This window comes from Lactuca sativa, chromosome 5 (genome assembly GCF_002870075.4).
Source record: "Lactuca sativa cultivar Salinas chromosome 5, Lsat_Salinas_v11, whole genome shotgun sequence".
Taxonomy (NCBI): Eukaryota; Viridiplantae; Streptophyta; class Magnoliopsida; order Asterales; family Asteraceae; genus Lactuca; species Lactuca sativa.
In genome coordinates, this window is record NC_056627.2 from 257514113 (window position 1) to 257530973 (window position 16861).

A 16861-nucleotide genomic window follows, 5' to 3' on the forward strand; every position below is an offset into this window, starting at 1 on the left:
TAAGGATCTGCCCCCAGTGTGATTTTCGCAGTCTCCTTCATGTATATCCTTTGGACCCTCTACAGTTTCATGATCTTCAAAGCATCTAAGATATGGACCTACCATAGATTTTATATATATAATTTACCTTGGATTATTAAAAAGCTTGAGACCCTTGTTCTGAACGCTCTGTCACTTTTTTCCTCTTTTGGGATCCTGCCATTCTACAGGTACTCCAAAATAGGTTGGATCCAAGATCTTTTGGTTGGGGAAGGATTCTTGATGTTAGGATGCTGATAAGGAAATTGAGGATTAGGGTCTTCGATAGTAGCGACGTTGGTAGTTTCCTCATGATCGTTGGGATCGTTTAGTCTTTTGGCAGGATCCTCGATCGCTGGGATCAACACTTGGATTATCGGGATCCTGGTTTCTAGCGGGATCCTAAGAGAAGATCCTAGATTGGCTAAAGCATCTGCTTCAACATTTTCTTCTCTAGGAACTTGGTTTAGACTAAATGCTTCGAAATCTAAGGCTATATTTATGAGGATCTGGAGATATAGTGCTAGTCTTTCTCCTTTTTCTGCATAGAATCCATTAAAATGGTTAGTCAATAATAAAGAATCGACGAATACCTGAAGATCCTTGATTTGAAGATCCTTGGCTAACTGTACTACCATGATTAGTGCCTCATATTCTACCTCATTGTTTGCTGCATTGAACTCACAACTGATTGTTTGTGGTAGGATGTCCCCCTGTGGCGATTTTAGTATGATCCCTAGGCCAGTTCCTCTTTGGTTTGATGCTCCACCTGTGAATAGTGTCCATCTTCCCATGTTTTCTTTTTCTGGAAGTTGTTTGGCTTCTATTTCTACTTCATCTTATAGATCATCACTAAATTTAGCCACAAAATATGCCAATGCTTGAGACTTTATAGCAGATCTTGGCTCATACTTTATGTCATATGTGCTTAGTTTCACAGACTACTTTGCCATCATTCCTGACATTTCTGGTTTTCTCATAACATTCTTAATGGGATAATTAGTTCTTACATTTATAGGATGTGTTTCAAAATAGTTTCTTAATTTAGTAGAAACAGTTACTAATGCAAGTATAAGTTTTTAAAGGTGGGAGTACCTGGTCTAAGGATCCAAGAGACTTTTACTTACATGGTAGATGGGATGTTAGCCCCATCTAATGGTTTTACCAATAGGGGTGCTGAACTTAAATATTTTTTATGTTCCTGGAAAGCATCTTCGTCTTCCTTGGTCCACTCAAACCTTTTTTTCTTTTTCAAGATGTCGTAGAAAGGCTTGCAGCTTTCTGAGGATCTTGAGATAAACATGTTTAGGGATGTCACTCTTCCTGTTAGTCTTTGAATATCTTTTGTCAAGGATGGTGATCTTAGATCGAGGATGGCCTTGATTTGCTCTGGGCTTGCTTTAACTCCCCTTCTGGTCACCATCTATCCAGGGAACTTGTCCGATCTCATTCCAAAGTGACACTTGGAGGGATCCAACTTCATGTTATATTCGTCCAGTATGTTGAAGGCTTCTTCAAGATCCTTGAGATGATCTTCAACTTTCTTAGACTTGACCATCATGTCATCAATGTAGACTTCCATGGTGTCCCCTAGTTTCTATTTGAACATCTTGTTGACTAGCCTTTGGTATGTTGCACCTGCATTTTTAAGACTAAATGGCATGGCAATATAACAATAGATACATGTTGGAGATATGAATGTCGTATCCTCTTGGTTGGATGGTTCCATCTAGATCTGTTGGAATCCCGCTAAAGCATCCATGAATGTTAATAATTCATGACCCGTTGTCGCGTCTATCATGGAGTCTATGTTTGGTAGAGGAAAAGGATCCTTGGGATAAGCCTTGTTAAGATCCATGTACTCTACACATATGCTCCACTTAACATTTTTCTTTTGTACCATGACCATATTAGCTAGCCACCTTGGGAATTTCACCTCCTTGATTATTCATGTTTTGAGAAGTTTTTTACTTCTTCTTGTATAAATTGGCTTCTCTCTGGTGAGAACTTCCTTCTCTTTTGGTGTATTGGTCTGAAAGATAGATCAATGTTAAGTTTATGTGTTATTATATTTTTGTCTATACCTGTCATGTCCTCGTGCTTCCAAGAAAATGTCTTGCTTTTTCTTTGAGGAAGTTTATTAGATCTTGATCGATTTGTTCAGGCATTTTGGATTCTTGTTGATCTCCTGTGATCTTCACTGTCCCCCATTGGGTAGGCATCTTCACACACTGATCATATGTCGATGGGACAACTTTTATTTCGTGGATCCATGGTCTACTTAGTGTAACATTACGAGAGGATAACATATCAATTATACAAAAACGTTGCATAGTGTTTACCCCTCGATGTATATAAGTAGCTTTTTCTTGTCGACTATGTGTTTGGTTTCACCACTGAACCCAATCAGCACTAAGGATCTTCTAACTATTTCGGACTACGGGATGTTTATTCTTTTTAACGTGTCAAGGAGTTAAAATGTTGACTGGGGATCCTCTATAGACAAGGATCCTTCTGATGAAATGGTTGGCGATATAAATAGTGATCTCCAATTTGTCTTGGCGAGGATCTTGGATGTCTTGTCTATTTGCTTCATCGAAGGTGATCTCTTTCTCGTTTGTGATTGACGTATTCTTTTGTGGCCCTTATTCTTTCTTTGTTTTCACACCTTGGCATCCCTCTTTGCTGCATAATAAGAGGTACCAAAAATGTCAGATCCTCCATAGATCACATTGATTACCATGGCGTTGGCAGGAGGGGATCCTGGTTTGTCGAGGATCTTCTGAGGATCCTGATCTTTCTCTTTTGATCCCTCCCTTCTTCTTCCAAGGATTTATTTGAGGTATCCTTTTCCTAAGATGTAGCTGATCTCTATTTTAAGAGCTATGCACTTTTCTGTGATATGACCAAAGTCTTCATGGTACGCACACCATTTGGATTTCTATTTCCAAGTGGCGAATGTTTCTCCCTTTCTTGCCCATCTTGCTTTGTCTCCAAGATCCTGTATAGCAAATATTTTACTTGAAATATCCATAGAAAAGCAATAGTCAGTAATCTTAAGAAAGTCTTCTTCCTCTCCTTCATCTTCAAGGGTATTAGCCCTATGATGATCAGGTTTGGAATATGGTTTTTACTTATAGGATCTTTGGGTTGAGGAGTTAGCCTTCCTATTGGGGTGATCGTATGAGCTTGGTAGGTTGCTCCTCTGTTGGATCTCCTTGTCCTGTTCGAGCCATATGAATCGTAGTGCCCTACTCCTAACATCGTCAATCCTTTTGCATGGAGTCATCATGAGGTCCTCATAGAAAGGTGAGTCCTTCTTTAAGCCCATTTTAAAGGACTCAAGTACAATTTCCATGTCAATGTTAGGGATACTCAAACTTTCCCTACCAAACCTGTTCACAAAGGTCCTAAGGGATTCCTTAGGATCCTGAACCACTCGATAAAGATGACTAGTGATCTTTTCGAATGTTTTGCTACAAGAAAATTGATTGTTGAATGCTAGGACAAATGTTGAGATCATGTGGCTTGTGGGGGATGCTTCCGGTATACGTTGGACCACTCCAGGCACACTCGAGATGATTCGCCTTAATTTTTGAAGTTCCTTAGCCATGATCGGGCTTAAACCTATATTAAGGTCCATAGAGTCGGTGTTAAAAGCATTATCATTTATGAAGTTACCAGGATCCTTAGTATTAGGAGTAAGGGAGGTCTCATTGGGATGCTTAGTCACATGAGTTCGCTTTTCAGGAGTAACATCCCAGACAGGAGTGGATGTTGATACTGAGGATCCTTTCTCTCGGTGATTTCCAGAGGATCCCGCGCTGTCGAAGTTTAGGATCCTGGGTTTAGGGATGTTATTCGGGTCGGAACCGAACCAAACCGACCCGACCCCAAATAAACCGAAAACCGAATAAAGGTACTTGTATGAACCGAAAACCGAACCAAATAAGCAATACGGGTTCGGTTCGTTTCAGGTATTATTCGGTTCGGTTCAGTTCCAACCCGAATAACCTAAATAACATGTACAAGATGATTAATGGGCCGAATAACCCGAATAACCCAAATAACCCAAATAACATTTACTATGTGATTATAAATATTGTATTTTGTATGACTTTTGTAGCTTATGATAAACACGAATAACATGGATTAAACTGTTCTTGATATATAAAATGTAAAATCCAACCACCACAATCTTAAGATATAGTTATTAAGCAACATATTAAGCACTAAACATTAAACATTCAACCCAAAAATCTATCTATAAGTATATAAGTTAAACATTAAACATTATGTGGGTATTTTGGGTAACGATTGATAGAACACAAGACCGAATAAGCAATCATGCAAGGGGAAAAAATGTGACATTTCATATGCGGTTTGGTCCATTTGGACTGAATAAGCCCTTATTCGGGTAACCCGGACCTAATAACCCGAAAACCGAATAAGCCTTATATAGATACCTGAAAACCGAATCGAATTGCTTATTCGAGTCTAGTTCGGTTTGGGTTTTCGGGCCAAATTCTCATCCCTGCCTGGGTTGCAGGATTGAGGGTGCAACTTCCTGTGGTTTGCGAATCTCTTCCCTCATTCTTTCCACTTACTTGAGCACCGTCCTGTGGTTTGCTGAGTCACCTGTTGTTCCAGCCTCATCATCATGGCAAAAATCTCATTGTTGGAGACTAGTATCGTAGGATCCTGGAATCCTGGAGTAGTGATTGGAGGAGTGTTTTTCTTCGGCACATCAGGATTCTTTGTAGGACCTCCTGATGGAGCCTGGAGGTAGTGTAGACATGATTTTCTGAAAGGTTTAGAACATCATGACCCCATGGTGGGCGCCAAATTGTTTTGGTAAAAAATTACACGAGTGAAACTCAGCCAAATTGTATGAGAGGTTGTGATGTTCAGGGTAAAGCAAGTACAAGATTTTGATCAAACTGACACATGTGATTTATAAGGAAACTCCTTGATCGTTGCTAGGATCTCCGACACAAAACCTTGGGAGGTGATAATAATCACCTGCGTTGATTATTTTATTGATGTAAAATGTTGATTACAGTGATAAATGTGTAAGTGTAAGTACAAGTATAATAGATGAGCTAAGTGTGTCTGTAGTGTGATGAATACTGGTTTTATTTATAGTCTAATGCTAATAACAAGAAGTTCGATAATTCTGGGATCCTCCGAGAATCAACATTTGAACGTTGTTTGACTTAGTATTCCGGGTCTTTTGCCTGGTCAAGATGATTCTTCATTGAGAATAAATCTTTAGTCGACTATTTCTGCACATGTGAGAAAAATAAAGAGTACAACCGTTGTATATGTTAGGAAAATAAATGATAATAATCAAGATCCTAAAGTATGTTTATAGATCTTGAGGCTTTGGAAATATTGAGGATCCTGAATGTAATTCTGGGATCCTGGCCCTAACACATGCGATTTGATATCTTCCCCAGTAATTTACTAAGGTACGTGACGCTTATGTGTTACCTCAAATTGAGATAACCCCCATAAATTATGCAAGACTCGTAGCATTACCATGCTACAAAACAAGAGCTTTCTCAGTTATTTCCCAAGTTGGATTTATTACCAATTAATTCCCAACACGGATCCTCCCCAAGCTCACTAAGTTAAAGTCGACCAAGGATCCTCCCCAATGAACTCTAAAGCAAGGATCCTTCCACACGAGAACTTCAAGATCCTATTTAACCAAGGGAATTGTAATTCTACACTTATCCTAAGTCAAAATAAAGTGAATCCTAAAGGCCAAGAAGCCTAAGGATAATCAGGTTCTATCTATCTTGAGAGTTCTTGCAAATCCTAAGCTCATTAAGATCCTGATTATAAGTATCCTCGAAATCCTATTGCTACAATCACAAGACAATCATATAAATAAAGAAATATATATAAAATCAAGCATAAGCATGGATTATAAGGGTCGCATGACCCACACAAAATTAAATTGTCTTACACCTCTTAAAACCAAAACTTATTTAATCTAATTCTTTGCAGGCCTAGACGAGAGACTAGTCATCATTGCCTGCGGTCTTCTCCTCCTCGCTCGGCTTCGGCTGCTGCCCTTTAGGATGCTGATTGGTGTTAACAGGTTTACTAGTTAGCTGTGCAAGAGTGGCACGCCACCCTGCCAGGTTCCAAGATCCCATGGTGGCCACATCTTCAACTAGTTTGATCTTGGCTTCCCAGACGGCCACGACAATGCTAGCGTTTACCTCGACGATCACCTCCTCTATCTCTGCGGTGTGCTCCTCTTCCTTCTCGGCCTTCTCCTTTCTTAAATGTTCCACCCTTTTCAAGAGGTTCTCATTGGTTTCTTTCCACATTTTTTCTTGTTCTTTGAGGGCTTGTTCGGGTCTTTCAGCCAGGATCCTCAACTTAGCAGAGACGTGGTCTGTAATGCCTGTAGATTCGGCCTAGTCAATTTAGAGACTATGCGCATCAAAAATGAGTTTTTGATGAAATATTATTTAGAACAAGTAATCTTAAACAAGTTGTATAATATTTCACAAGAGTTTCGTACATATAAAAAACGTAGAAATCCGAGTTATAACGAAGAAGTTATGGCCCGTTGAAGTTTCGCGACAAAACCGACACGACGCCGTGTGATGTAAATAGTGAATTTATGATAGAGGAATTTTTGGCCTTAGTAATCTAAACAAAAGTTGTAGTATACGTTAAACCGAGAGTGTTCATAAAAAGAACGCCCAAATCTGACTTCGTATGAGGAAGTTATGATTTTTCTAAGTTTCGTGTCAGCAGTACACAACCCGAAGTTTGGATATTAGATCGAGCAATTTTTAGCCAACAAAACCTAAATGGGAAGCGAAGATCTCTTTAATAGTAGCGTAACGGTAAAAAGACAGACGAAAACGGACGTCGGATGAAGAAGTTATGAATTTTTAACGAACTATTCCTGTCCCGGCCTGTTAAAAATATAACTTTAAAAATAAAGTAAAAATTAGCCGACGGAGTCTAAACGAAAGTTGTAGAGTACGATCCCACCTACGCGTAGACATAAAGAACGTCAAAAAACAGAGCTGATATGCGAAAGTTATGAATTTTAGAAGTCGGAAAGCAAATCTGCGAAGTTGATGACGTGGCATGATCTAGGCCGATGCTTGCTGTCCATGGTATCTCTTCGAATTGTGACACCTGGCCTCACATATGCCCAACGTTCACATCCGACACCCAGCGTACGAGTACGCCTCTCATACAAAGAGCCATACGCTGTGCGATCCAGGTTTCCTCAGTCCATAAGCCTCCACGTCGCCCCAGTAGCTTGCCGACGCGTGTGGTACGATCTCATCAGTACGCCCTACGTCCGAAGATTTACGCCCCGCGTACCTGCGAGGCTCATCCTATAAAAGGCGTGTGAAGGCTGCCAAACTCTTCACTTATTTCCCATTCTCTTTCTCTCTCTATACTCTCTCACTACCCCGTTAACCCCCCTAAAGCCTAGGTAAACCCCCTAGCACCCGAAGGAAGCCCCGAGTCTCCCGAAGCCTCGAGAAAAAGAGCTTTTTAGTTCGGAAAAGCTGCTCCAGCGAAGTCCGGTTTTTAATAAAACCCTGCTGTAAGTGAGATATGCCTACCGTACTTTAAATATAGCTTATGTATAAATATAATATTGTTATTATGAACCTATAAATAATATTTATCAGTGATTCAAAGTCGTTATACTGATTGATCTACTTACGGGAATGATGTCCAGGCTGTGATTTAGTGAGTGGTTTAAAGTGGGATTTCCAAACAGTATACTTTGTATACCAAACGGACACTACCTCCGATATGATCCTACCTGGTTGTTCCTTACTTGATAGATCATGAAGTAGACTCTGAGTTAATAATGAATCTAGACTAATAATTAGTCGCAATGAATATTAGACTAAAATCTAGTGGTAATGATACCAGGTTTCATCGAAAGAAATCATATTGTTAAGAAGCAAAGCGCTGCTCGAATATCAAGTCGTCACTTTAACAAGTGAGTGCAAAGTTACTTTCATCTTACACATAGATATTAAGTATTTTATATAAATTACGTGCTACGTGTGCATATTATTTGTATATATGCTATCTATGCTGGATGAACGATTTTATACATGTTTAAAATTATTTAAAATGTATATGTATTTTATATCTACAAAATATGTTGGGTAAAACATGGGTAGATTAGAGATGAGGTAAATTATGAGCGATGAAAGATGAGATGAATGATGAGCGATGATATATGAGTAGTAAATTATGGTGAGAAGCGATGAGCCAAGCGATGACCCAACTGATAGCCCCGTCATCTAGCAGAGTATGGATGACAACCACAGACTATTCTAGACAGTTCAGTGGAACAATAGCAGGCTCCTGTAGGTGTTGTGAATGACATGTTCACCGGTGTACTCTAAACCCTGACGAGTATGGACTTAGTGCCTATTGAATAAACGCTTGTAGCTATGGACTTAATACTTGATAGATAAACGTTGGTAGCTATTGAATTAGTACCTATTAGATAAATACCGGTAGCTATGTATTTAGTACCCGATGAATGAACTTTAGCCGCTATGGAATTAGTGCTTTACGAACGAGCATTGTCAGCTATGGACTTAGTGTCTGTCGTATAAACCCTGGAAGAAATGGACTTCGGATTGAAGGAATGTAGGATAAATGATTCTTAGGGTAGACCCTTAAGAATAACGAAGATAATGGGGATGGGTAATTGGGTTAATTGTTTGATGATTAAACATAATAATTATATTATTGTGGGTTGAAAACCCTATGTACTCACCAGGTTTCCCAACCTGGCCCACTAAAGTTTATTGTATCACAGGTATCGATATGAAGTTACATTACACTGAGAGATTAAGGAGATGTAAATCACTAGTATTAATGAATGTAAGTTTTGTTTATGCTTATGTTTCTATATTGACGATGACATCCCAAAGTTTTAATAAAACATAAACAAAAACCGGTCTTTTCTGGCCGTGAAAATGGGGATATCACAGTTGGTATCAGAGCATTAGTTTAAGCGAACTAGGAATAACGATTTATTTCTAGACTTAAACTTAGAATGCTAAGAGATGATCGTGAGGAGTGTGTCTAAAAGTTGCCTAACATGCTTTTATGTGATAAATGATTTGTGATTCTTTATGATGCTAATGTTTGGTCGGATCTATGGTCTGTTGGATCTGGAAATTTTATGTGTTCAGATTTCTAAATGTTTAATTACGATATTAGAACTGGCATGTAACTTTTCGGATTTATAAGGAGGGATATGCGTCAAAACCTTCCTCTATCTATATTCTCGTCTTGATATGTTGAACACATGCTTCCATGAATCTAACGCCATGGTGAAGGCTCGTAGCGAATTAAGTAAACAGAGCAAACGAGAAAGATTAGAATAGTGAACGACACTTATTGGAAGATATCATAAGAGAAGTATCTTGCCTTTAGAATGCATCTAATAAATAATATGCCTAGTATGGGAGAAGTACACTTTCAATTAGCACAAAGAAAGAACTTTTTATAATCCAGGAAGTTATCTATCGTCTGGAGTTTCCATTACCAACCGTGCTGAAGCAGAATTGATGATTGAAGATACACGTGGATGGATTCCTAGTAGAGTCTAAGGAAAATTATATGATTGTGTGGACACATTTGTATGTGTTAAAACTTGTTTTTGTGACAATAACTTGGAGAACTGCGAGACAATACTTGGGACAAGTATGAGTAGGTGTGAATGGTAGTAGAGGCCTATACTACCGGTAGCACAGGACTCACGCTTGGATCGGGGAAAGTCACAAGTTTACCAAGGCACTATTAGTTGATTCTGTTTTGTTCATGTTTGTCGTTACCATCATTTCGGTAATGACTAAGAAGATGATTGTTTATCTGACCCTAGTGGTCATATCAAATCGAGTCCGACTAAGATGAATATGTTACGTGGTTCAAAGTACGAAGATCGATGTAGCATCTAACTTAAGTCAGAAGATTGAAGTGAAAGATAATCGAAGCGGTCAATAGAAGTATTGCAACCATTGTTAAGGTAAGAAGCGTGTAGCTAGAAGTACTACATGCTATAATGTGATTATATCACGTTAGAACATGAAGGAAGGTATATTATGTTATGGAATTTGACTCTAAGAGAGTTGAGTCTAAGCGTTGTAACATACGATGATAGGTCATTAGAATATGACATATCGGTTCATTGTAGCAGTAAAATAACTGATCTTAAGTTTGTTAAGAAGAAGAAGCAGTCTCCAGTAAGGATCAAGATTGTGACTTGAATGTCATAATTTGGGATCTAACGTGAGATAGGGAGCAGGTGCAAGATCGAGCACTGCCTGCAGTCAAGGAGTCCAAGAGTTAGATACTTGTTCGAAGCAACATAGAAGTTACGGTTATTACCTAGGATGAAGAGATAACATGTGGATTCATTATACAAAGCCTGTTTCGTTGATGATTATGGGAGGTAATCATCCTAAGGGGGAGATAATTGTAACGCCCGTAGATCCAGGCTAGTCAATTAAGAGACTATGAGCATCAAATATGAGTTTTTGATGAACTATTAGTTAGAAAGGGTAATTTTAACCAAGTTGTAGAATATTTCACAAGGGTTTCGTACATATAAAAAACGCAAAAATCCGAGTTATAACGAAGAAGTTATCGCCTGTAGAAGTTTCGCGACAAAATCGACACGACGCCGTGTGACGTAAATAGTGAATTTACGATAGAGGAATTTTTGGCCTTAGTAATCTAAACGAAAGTTGTAGTATATGTTAAACCGAGAGTGTGCATAAAAATAACGCCCAAATCTGACTTCGTATAAGGAAGTTATGATTTTTCTAAGTTTCGTGTCAGCAGTACACAACCCGAAGTTCGAATATTAGATCGAGCGGTTTTTAGCCGACACAACCTAAACGAGAATCGAAGATCTCGTTAATAGTAGCCTAACGGTAAAAAGAAAGACGAAAGCAAACGTCAGATGAAGAAGTTATGAACTTTTAACGGACTATTCCTGTCCCGACCTATTAAAAAATATAAGTTTAAAAATAAATCCAGAATTAGCCGACAGAGTCTAAACGAAAGTTGTAGAGTACGATCCCAACTACGCGTAGATATAGGCGAAAGTTATGGAGTCTAGAAGTCGGGAAGCAAATCTCCAAAGTTGATGACGTTTCATGATCTAGGCCGATGATTCCTGTCCATGGTCTCGCTTCGGATTGTAACACCTAGCCTCACATACGCCCAACGTTCGCATCCGATGCCCATCGTATGAGTACGTATCGCGTACGAAGAGCCATACGTTGCGCGGTCTAGGTTTCCTCGGTCCACAAGCCTCCACGTCGCCCCAACAGCTTGCTGACGCGTGTGGTACGATCTCCACAGTACGCCCCGCATCCGAAGATTTACGCCCCACATACTTGCGTGGCTCATCCTATAAAAGGCGTGCGAAGGCTGCCGAACTCTTCACTCATTTCCTATTCTCTTTCTCTCTATATACTCTCCCACTACCCCCTTAACCCCCCCTAAAGCCAAGCTAGACCCCCTAGTACTCGAAGGAAGCCCCGAGTCTCCCGAAGCCTCGAAAAAAAGAGCTTTTTAGTTCGGAAATGTTCTCCAGCGAAGCCTCGTTTTTAATAAAAACCCACTGTAAGTGAGATACGCCTACCGTACTTTAAATATAGCTTATGTATAAATATAATATCGTTATTATGAACCTATAAATAATATTTATCAGTGATTTAAATTCGTTATACTGATTGATCTACTTACGGGAATGATGTCTAGGCTATGATTTAGTGAGTTGTTTAAAGTGGGATTTGTAAATAGTATACTTCATATACCAAACGGGCCCTACCTCCGATATTATCCTACCTGGTTGTTCCTTACTTGATAGATCATGAAGTAGACTCTGAGTTAATGATGAATCTAGACTAATAATTAGTCACAATTAATATTAGACTAAAATCTAGTGGTAATGATACCAGGTTTCATCGAAGGAAATCATATTGTTCAGAAGCGAAGCGCTGCTCGAATATCAAGTCGTCACTTTAACAAGTGAGTGCATAGTTACTTTCATCTTACACATAGATATTAAGTATTTTATATAAATTACATGCTACGTGTGCATATTATTTGTATACATGCTATCTATGCTGGATGAACGATTTTATACATGTTTTAAATGATTTAAATTGTATATGTATTTTATATCTATAAAATATGTTGGGTAAAACATGGGTAGATTAGAGATGAGATAAATGATGAGCGATGAAAGATTAGATGAATGATAAGAGATGGTATATGAGTGGTAAATTATGGTGAGAAGTGATGACCTAAGCGATGAGCCAAGCGATGACCTAAGCGATGAACCAAGCGATGGCCCCGTCATCTAGCAGAGTATGTATGACAGCCACAGACTATTCTAGACAGTCCAGTGGAACACTAGCAGGCTCACAACTTGTAGGTGTTTTGAACGATGTGTTCACCCGGTGTACTCTAAACCCTGACGACTATGGACTTAATGCCTATTGAATAAACGTTGGTAGCTATGGATTTAGTACCTGATAGATAAACGTTGGTAGCTATGGACTTAATACCTATTTGATAAACGCTGGTAGCTATGGATTTAGTACCCGATGAATGAACTTTAGCAACTATGGAATTAATGCTTTACAAACGAGCATTGGTAGCTATGGACTTAGTTCCTGTCGTATAAACCCTGGAAGCAATGGACTTCGGATTGAAGGAATGTAGGATAAATGATTCTTAGGGTAGAACCTTAAGAATAATGAAGATAATGGGGATGGGTAATTGGGTTAATTGTTTGATGATTAAACATAATAATTATATTATTGTGGGTTGAAAACCCGATGCATTCACCAGGTTTCCCAACCCAACCCACTAAAGTTTATTGTATCACAGGTATCGATATGAAGTTACATTACACTGAGAGATTAAGATGATGTAAATCACTAGTGTTAACAAATGTAAGTTTTGTTTATTCTTATGTTTCTATATCGACGATGACATCCCAAAGTTTTAAAATGAATACAATACATTTGTTCAAAAAAATGCTTTGATAACGTATTTATCATGTTTTTCTGGGAACAAATTCCGCAACATTTTTATTAAAAGAAGTACTCTGATTTTTATAAAGCATAAACAAAAATTGGTCTTTTCTGGCCGTGAAAATGGGGATGTCACATGGTCGGAGACCTGAAACAAGAAATTCATAAGAAATATAAAAGAGTGAAAATGTGAAGGGAAGAAGGATATTTGTTCTTACAGCCGAAGAGAAGGAAACCATCTTCCACAATGCATCTTCCCCCCAATATTTTCCAAACTCAACTCAGTGGAACCTATATTCTTTCTCTTATTGGATCCCCAAATTTTCGTGGTCGGATCTATGGGGGCTCTCATGATGGGAATGGAGGACAAGGTCTTCTCTTTCTTCACCACCAGTTGACCGCTGGACATTTCCGTATCCAAGTCAGCAAGGGTGACGTAGGAATCAGAATGGATACTCTTAGATCCTAAGCATAACAACAAAGAGCATAAGAAGTCAGGATCCTCCGTACAAAGAAGAAGAAGAAGTCGTTAGGATCCTTACCTTTTGACATGGAGACAGTGGTAGACGAACTTTCTTAATCATTGAAAAAGATTTTGATCATGTTTTCTATGTCTCCAGCGGGAGGAACCAACTCGTCGAACTTGAAGGCTGCAAAACATCAAATAAGATAAGAAATGTGAATGCCATGATCCTTAATGTAAAAATATGAAATCCTACCCTTCTTTATCAAGGATTATGGTAAAAGATTCTCATCAGGAACTGAGTCACAGATTACAAAGAAATACTTCCCTTTCCAAGCACCATCGTTATGCTTGGACTTCAAAACAAGGGGGAATCTATCAAATTTGACCTTCAATAGGAAAAAGGAGTTCCCAAAAGTCATAAGATCATAAATATAGGCTAACTCATTTATGCCAACGGAAAGATCCGTGGAATGATTCAAATGATTAATCCAATAGAGGATCCTCCAAATCTTTGGCATGAATTGAATGTACGAGATTTTTGTGGTCTCAAAAGATTTAGAAATGATTTCGAAGAAGGGGTAAGAGAGTCCTAGGGTGAAAGGATACCCGGGAAGACAAACCCAAGTTCAAGAAACGAAATTAGGCTAAATCCTAGCGTCAAAAGCCCTAAAAACGGTACCAGAAGGAAATGCTCTGGCCGACTTCAAGATCTCGATGTCATCATCAGTGAAGGTACAAGTTTCCTCATAAGACAAGATCTTCTGATCCGTGAAATCATCATCGGTTATAGCAATGATGATTGCACGTGATTGAGTTGCTTTCTTGTCCATGATCAGAACTGAATAGGGACGAATAGAAAAGGAAATGATAAAAGTACCTTTGAATGATATTCGATGAACGTTAGATATAAGAGCTAAAAGAGTAAGGTAAAACTAAAAGGTTGGGTTTTCTATTTATATAGGAATCGATGGTAAATTGAACTATTCCAACGACTAGAATTATATCCGCTAGGGTTTAAATTACCCTATCCGTTAACATTTCATAATCTTATCTCTTTTTTACCATTTATTAAATTATACCAATAAATATTGATAAACCAACCTCAAATATTTCGTAGGAATAATTTGGGGGCAATTGTTATGGCCAGGGTCCCACAATCAGATTCAGGATCCTCAAGCCTCAGAATCCTTAAACATATTTCATGATCTTGATTATTATCATATATTTTCCTAACATTTACAACGACTATATTCTACTTTCTTTCTCCACATGTGCATAATTAGTCAACTAAGGACTTATTCTTAACGGAGAATCGTCTCAACCAGGAAAAAGACCCAGAATACCAAGTCAAACAACGTTCATATGCTGATTCTCGGAGGATCCCAGAATTATTGGACTTCTTGTTATTAGCATTAGACTATAAATAACACATGTAACACAATTATCTCATCTACAATACTTGTAGTGGAATTTACACATTCATCTGTGCAATTAACATTTTACATCAATAAAATCATCAAAGTAGGAGATCATTATCACCTCCCAAAGTTTTGTGTCGGAGATCCTAACAAGGATCAAGGGCTTCCTTTGTAAACTATTGTGTCACCTTGTATACCATTTCATACTTGTTTTACCTCAAACATCACATCCTCTCATAAAATTTGGTTGAGTTTCACTTGTGTAATTTTTGACCAAAACAATACATGCAACCTAATATGGATCTACTTCTTTTTCGCACCTAATAACAATATACTTAGGAAAAACACAAGCCAAACCCTATTAATCTAAATTCTAGGTAAGAATACATACCTTTTGTAGATCTAAACATTCTAATAAAAATCTTCTTGTCTCCTTGGAAAACCTAGCTCCAATAATTTACGGGCCTCTAATGTTTCACACCCACAACACAAGAAAACCTGAGATTGAGAGGAGAGAGAGAGAGAGAGAGTATAGTTTTGGATTATAGTCTTGGAAAAGGTTAGCCACAAAACTTGGTGTCCCAATGGTCCTATTTATAGTTTTGGTAACTTACAGATTAATCCATATTTGAATAATTAAATAATGGATTTAATCCCTATTCAAATCATTGATCTATCTGCTATCATGAGGTTTCTAGAACCCTTTGAATATCCTCCAAAATAGTCCATGCCAAGGAGGATTCTAGAATTGCCTCTATTGTTCCACTATTGAATAATTACAATTCGCCACTTTCACCTTTAATTAATTCTAATTAATCCTGAATTAATTCAAGATTAATTATGATTTATAATTAATCCTTCTTGACCATCTTTAACTATTTCTAATTAATTTCTTATCCATATTATAAATTAACAAATCACTAATTAACAAGTTTTAGCTAACATATTAGTCACATAATATATTAAAAAATCATTTTATCTCTCTCCTTTTGATCAGTCCAAGCCATTTCGTGGTTATGAGCACAAACAAAAAAGGACTTTACTTTTATTTTTTAAACATTATACCAATTTAGTCATGACCTTAGACACCTTAATCCAACAAAATATGTGGCCCTTTGGCCTTTACTATAATTATGTTATAAACTCTCATCCTTTATCCAGACTCGGCACTTACAATAATAAAATAAAAAGTTAATAAATTTCGGAGTTAATTTTCATCTTCAAGAATCAAGATCGCTCACTATGATGTAGCCTATAAGACAATTAGTAATTGACTAGTTGCGATCTGAGACATACGAATATTGGTTGATGTTTGGAGAATATAGGCCCTTTAGAATTAGGGGACCTGAGCCCTAGCTTAGAAAAATATAAGGTTGAGCCGCCCTTGCTTAAATAGCGACAATGATAGATGATCATCACAACTTTAGCAAACTTGTATACAAAATCTTACGTCATTCGCTCTAACATCCTCAAATACTCATCCCATGAGTCTGGTCCCATGCCGAATGATAGCTGACGAATTATAGCTGTATATTTTTGAATTGTGTAGAAACCTTAGTTACCTCTTCTATCAATCCGCTGCCAAAAATATGGAAATCGATTTTGTATATCATCAACAATGTGTAAAAATAATACCTTACTCATCCGGAACCGACGCCTAAATTTTTCTGTGTACACTGCATCATTGGCAATGTAGACATTCACAAGTTGGTTGTGCCTGACTTCATGAGAAATCCATAAAGGAGGATTTCTTGTTTTTGGATGCAAACTTTCGAATTCCTTTTCTGGTAAATAAGAAAGTGTTGTGCATATGACAACCCCGATAAACTCCGCTTCCCACAACACCAAGGTATCAGATGAAGTGGGCGAAGATGAAG

At 38.0% G+C, this 16861-nt stretch overlaps 1 protein-coding gene across 1 annotated transcript; it reads right to left on the reverse strand.

The window, feature by feature from the left end:
* Window positions 1–203: 203 nt before the first annotated feature.
* Window positions 204–1600, reverse strand: LOC111887048 (uncharacterized). Its single transcript, XM_023883268.1, has 2 exons — window positions 1480–1600; window positions 204–856 (listed from the first exon to the last, which is right to left on the reverse strand). The coding sequence occupies exons 1-2, from the start codon at window positions 1598–1600 to the stop codon at window positions 204–206; spliced, it is 774 nt and encodes a 257-aa protein (XP_023739036.1).
* Between the last annotated feature and the right edge of the window lie 15261 nt (window positions 1601–16861).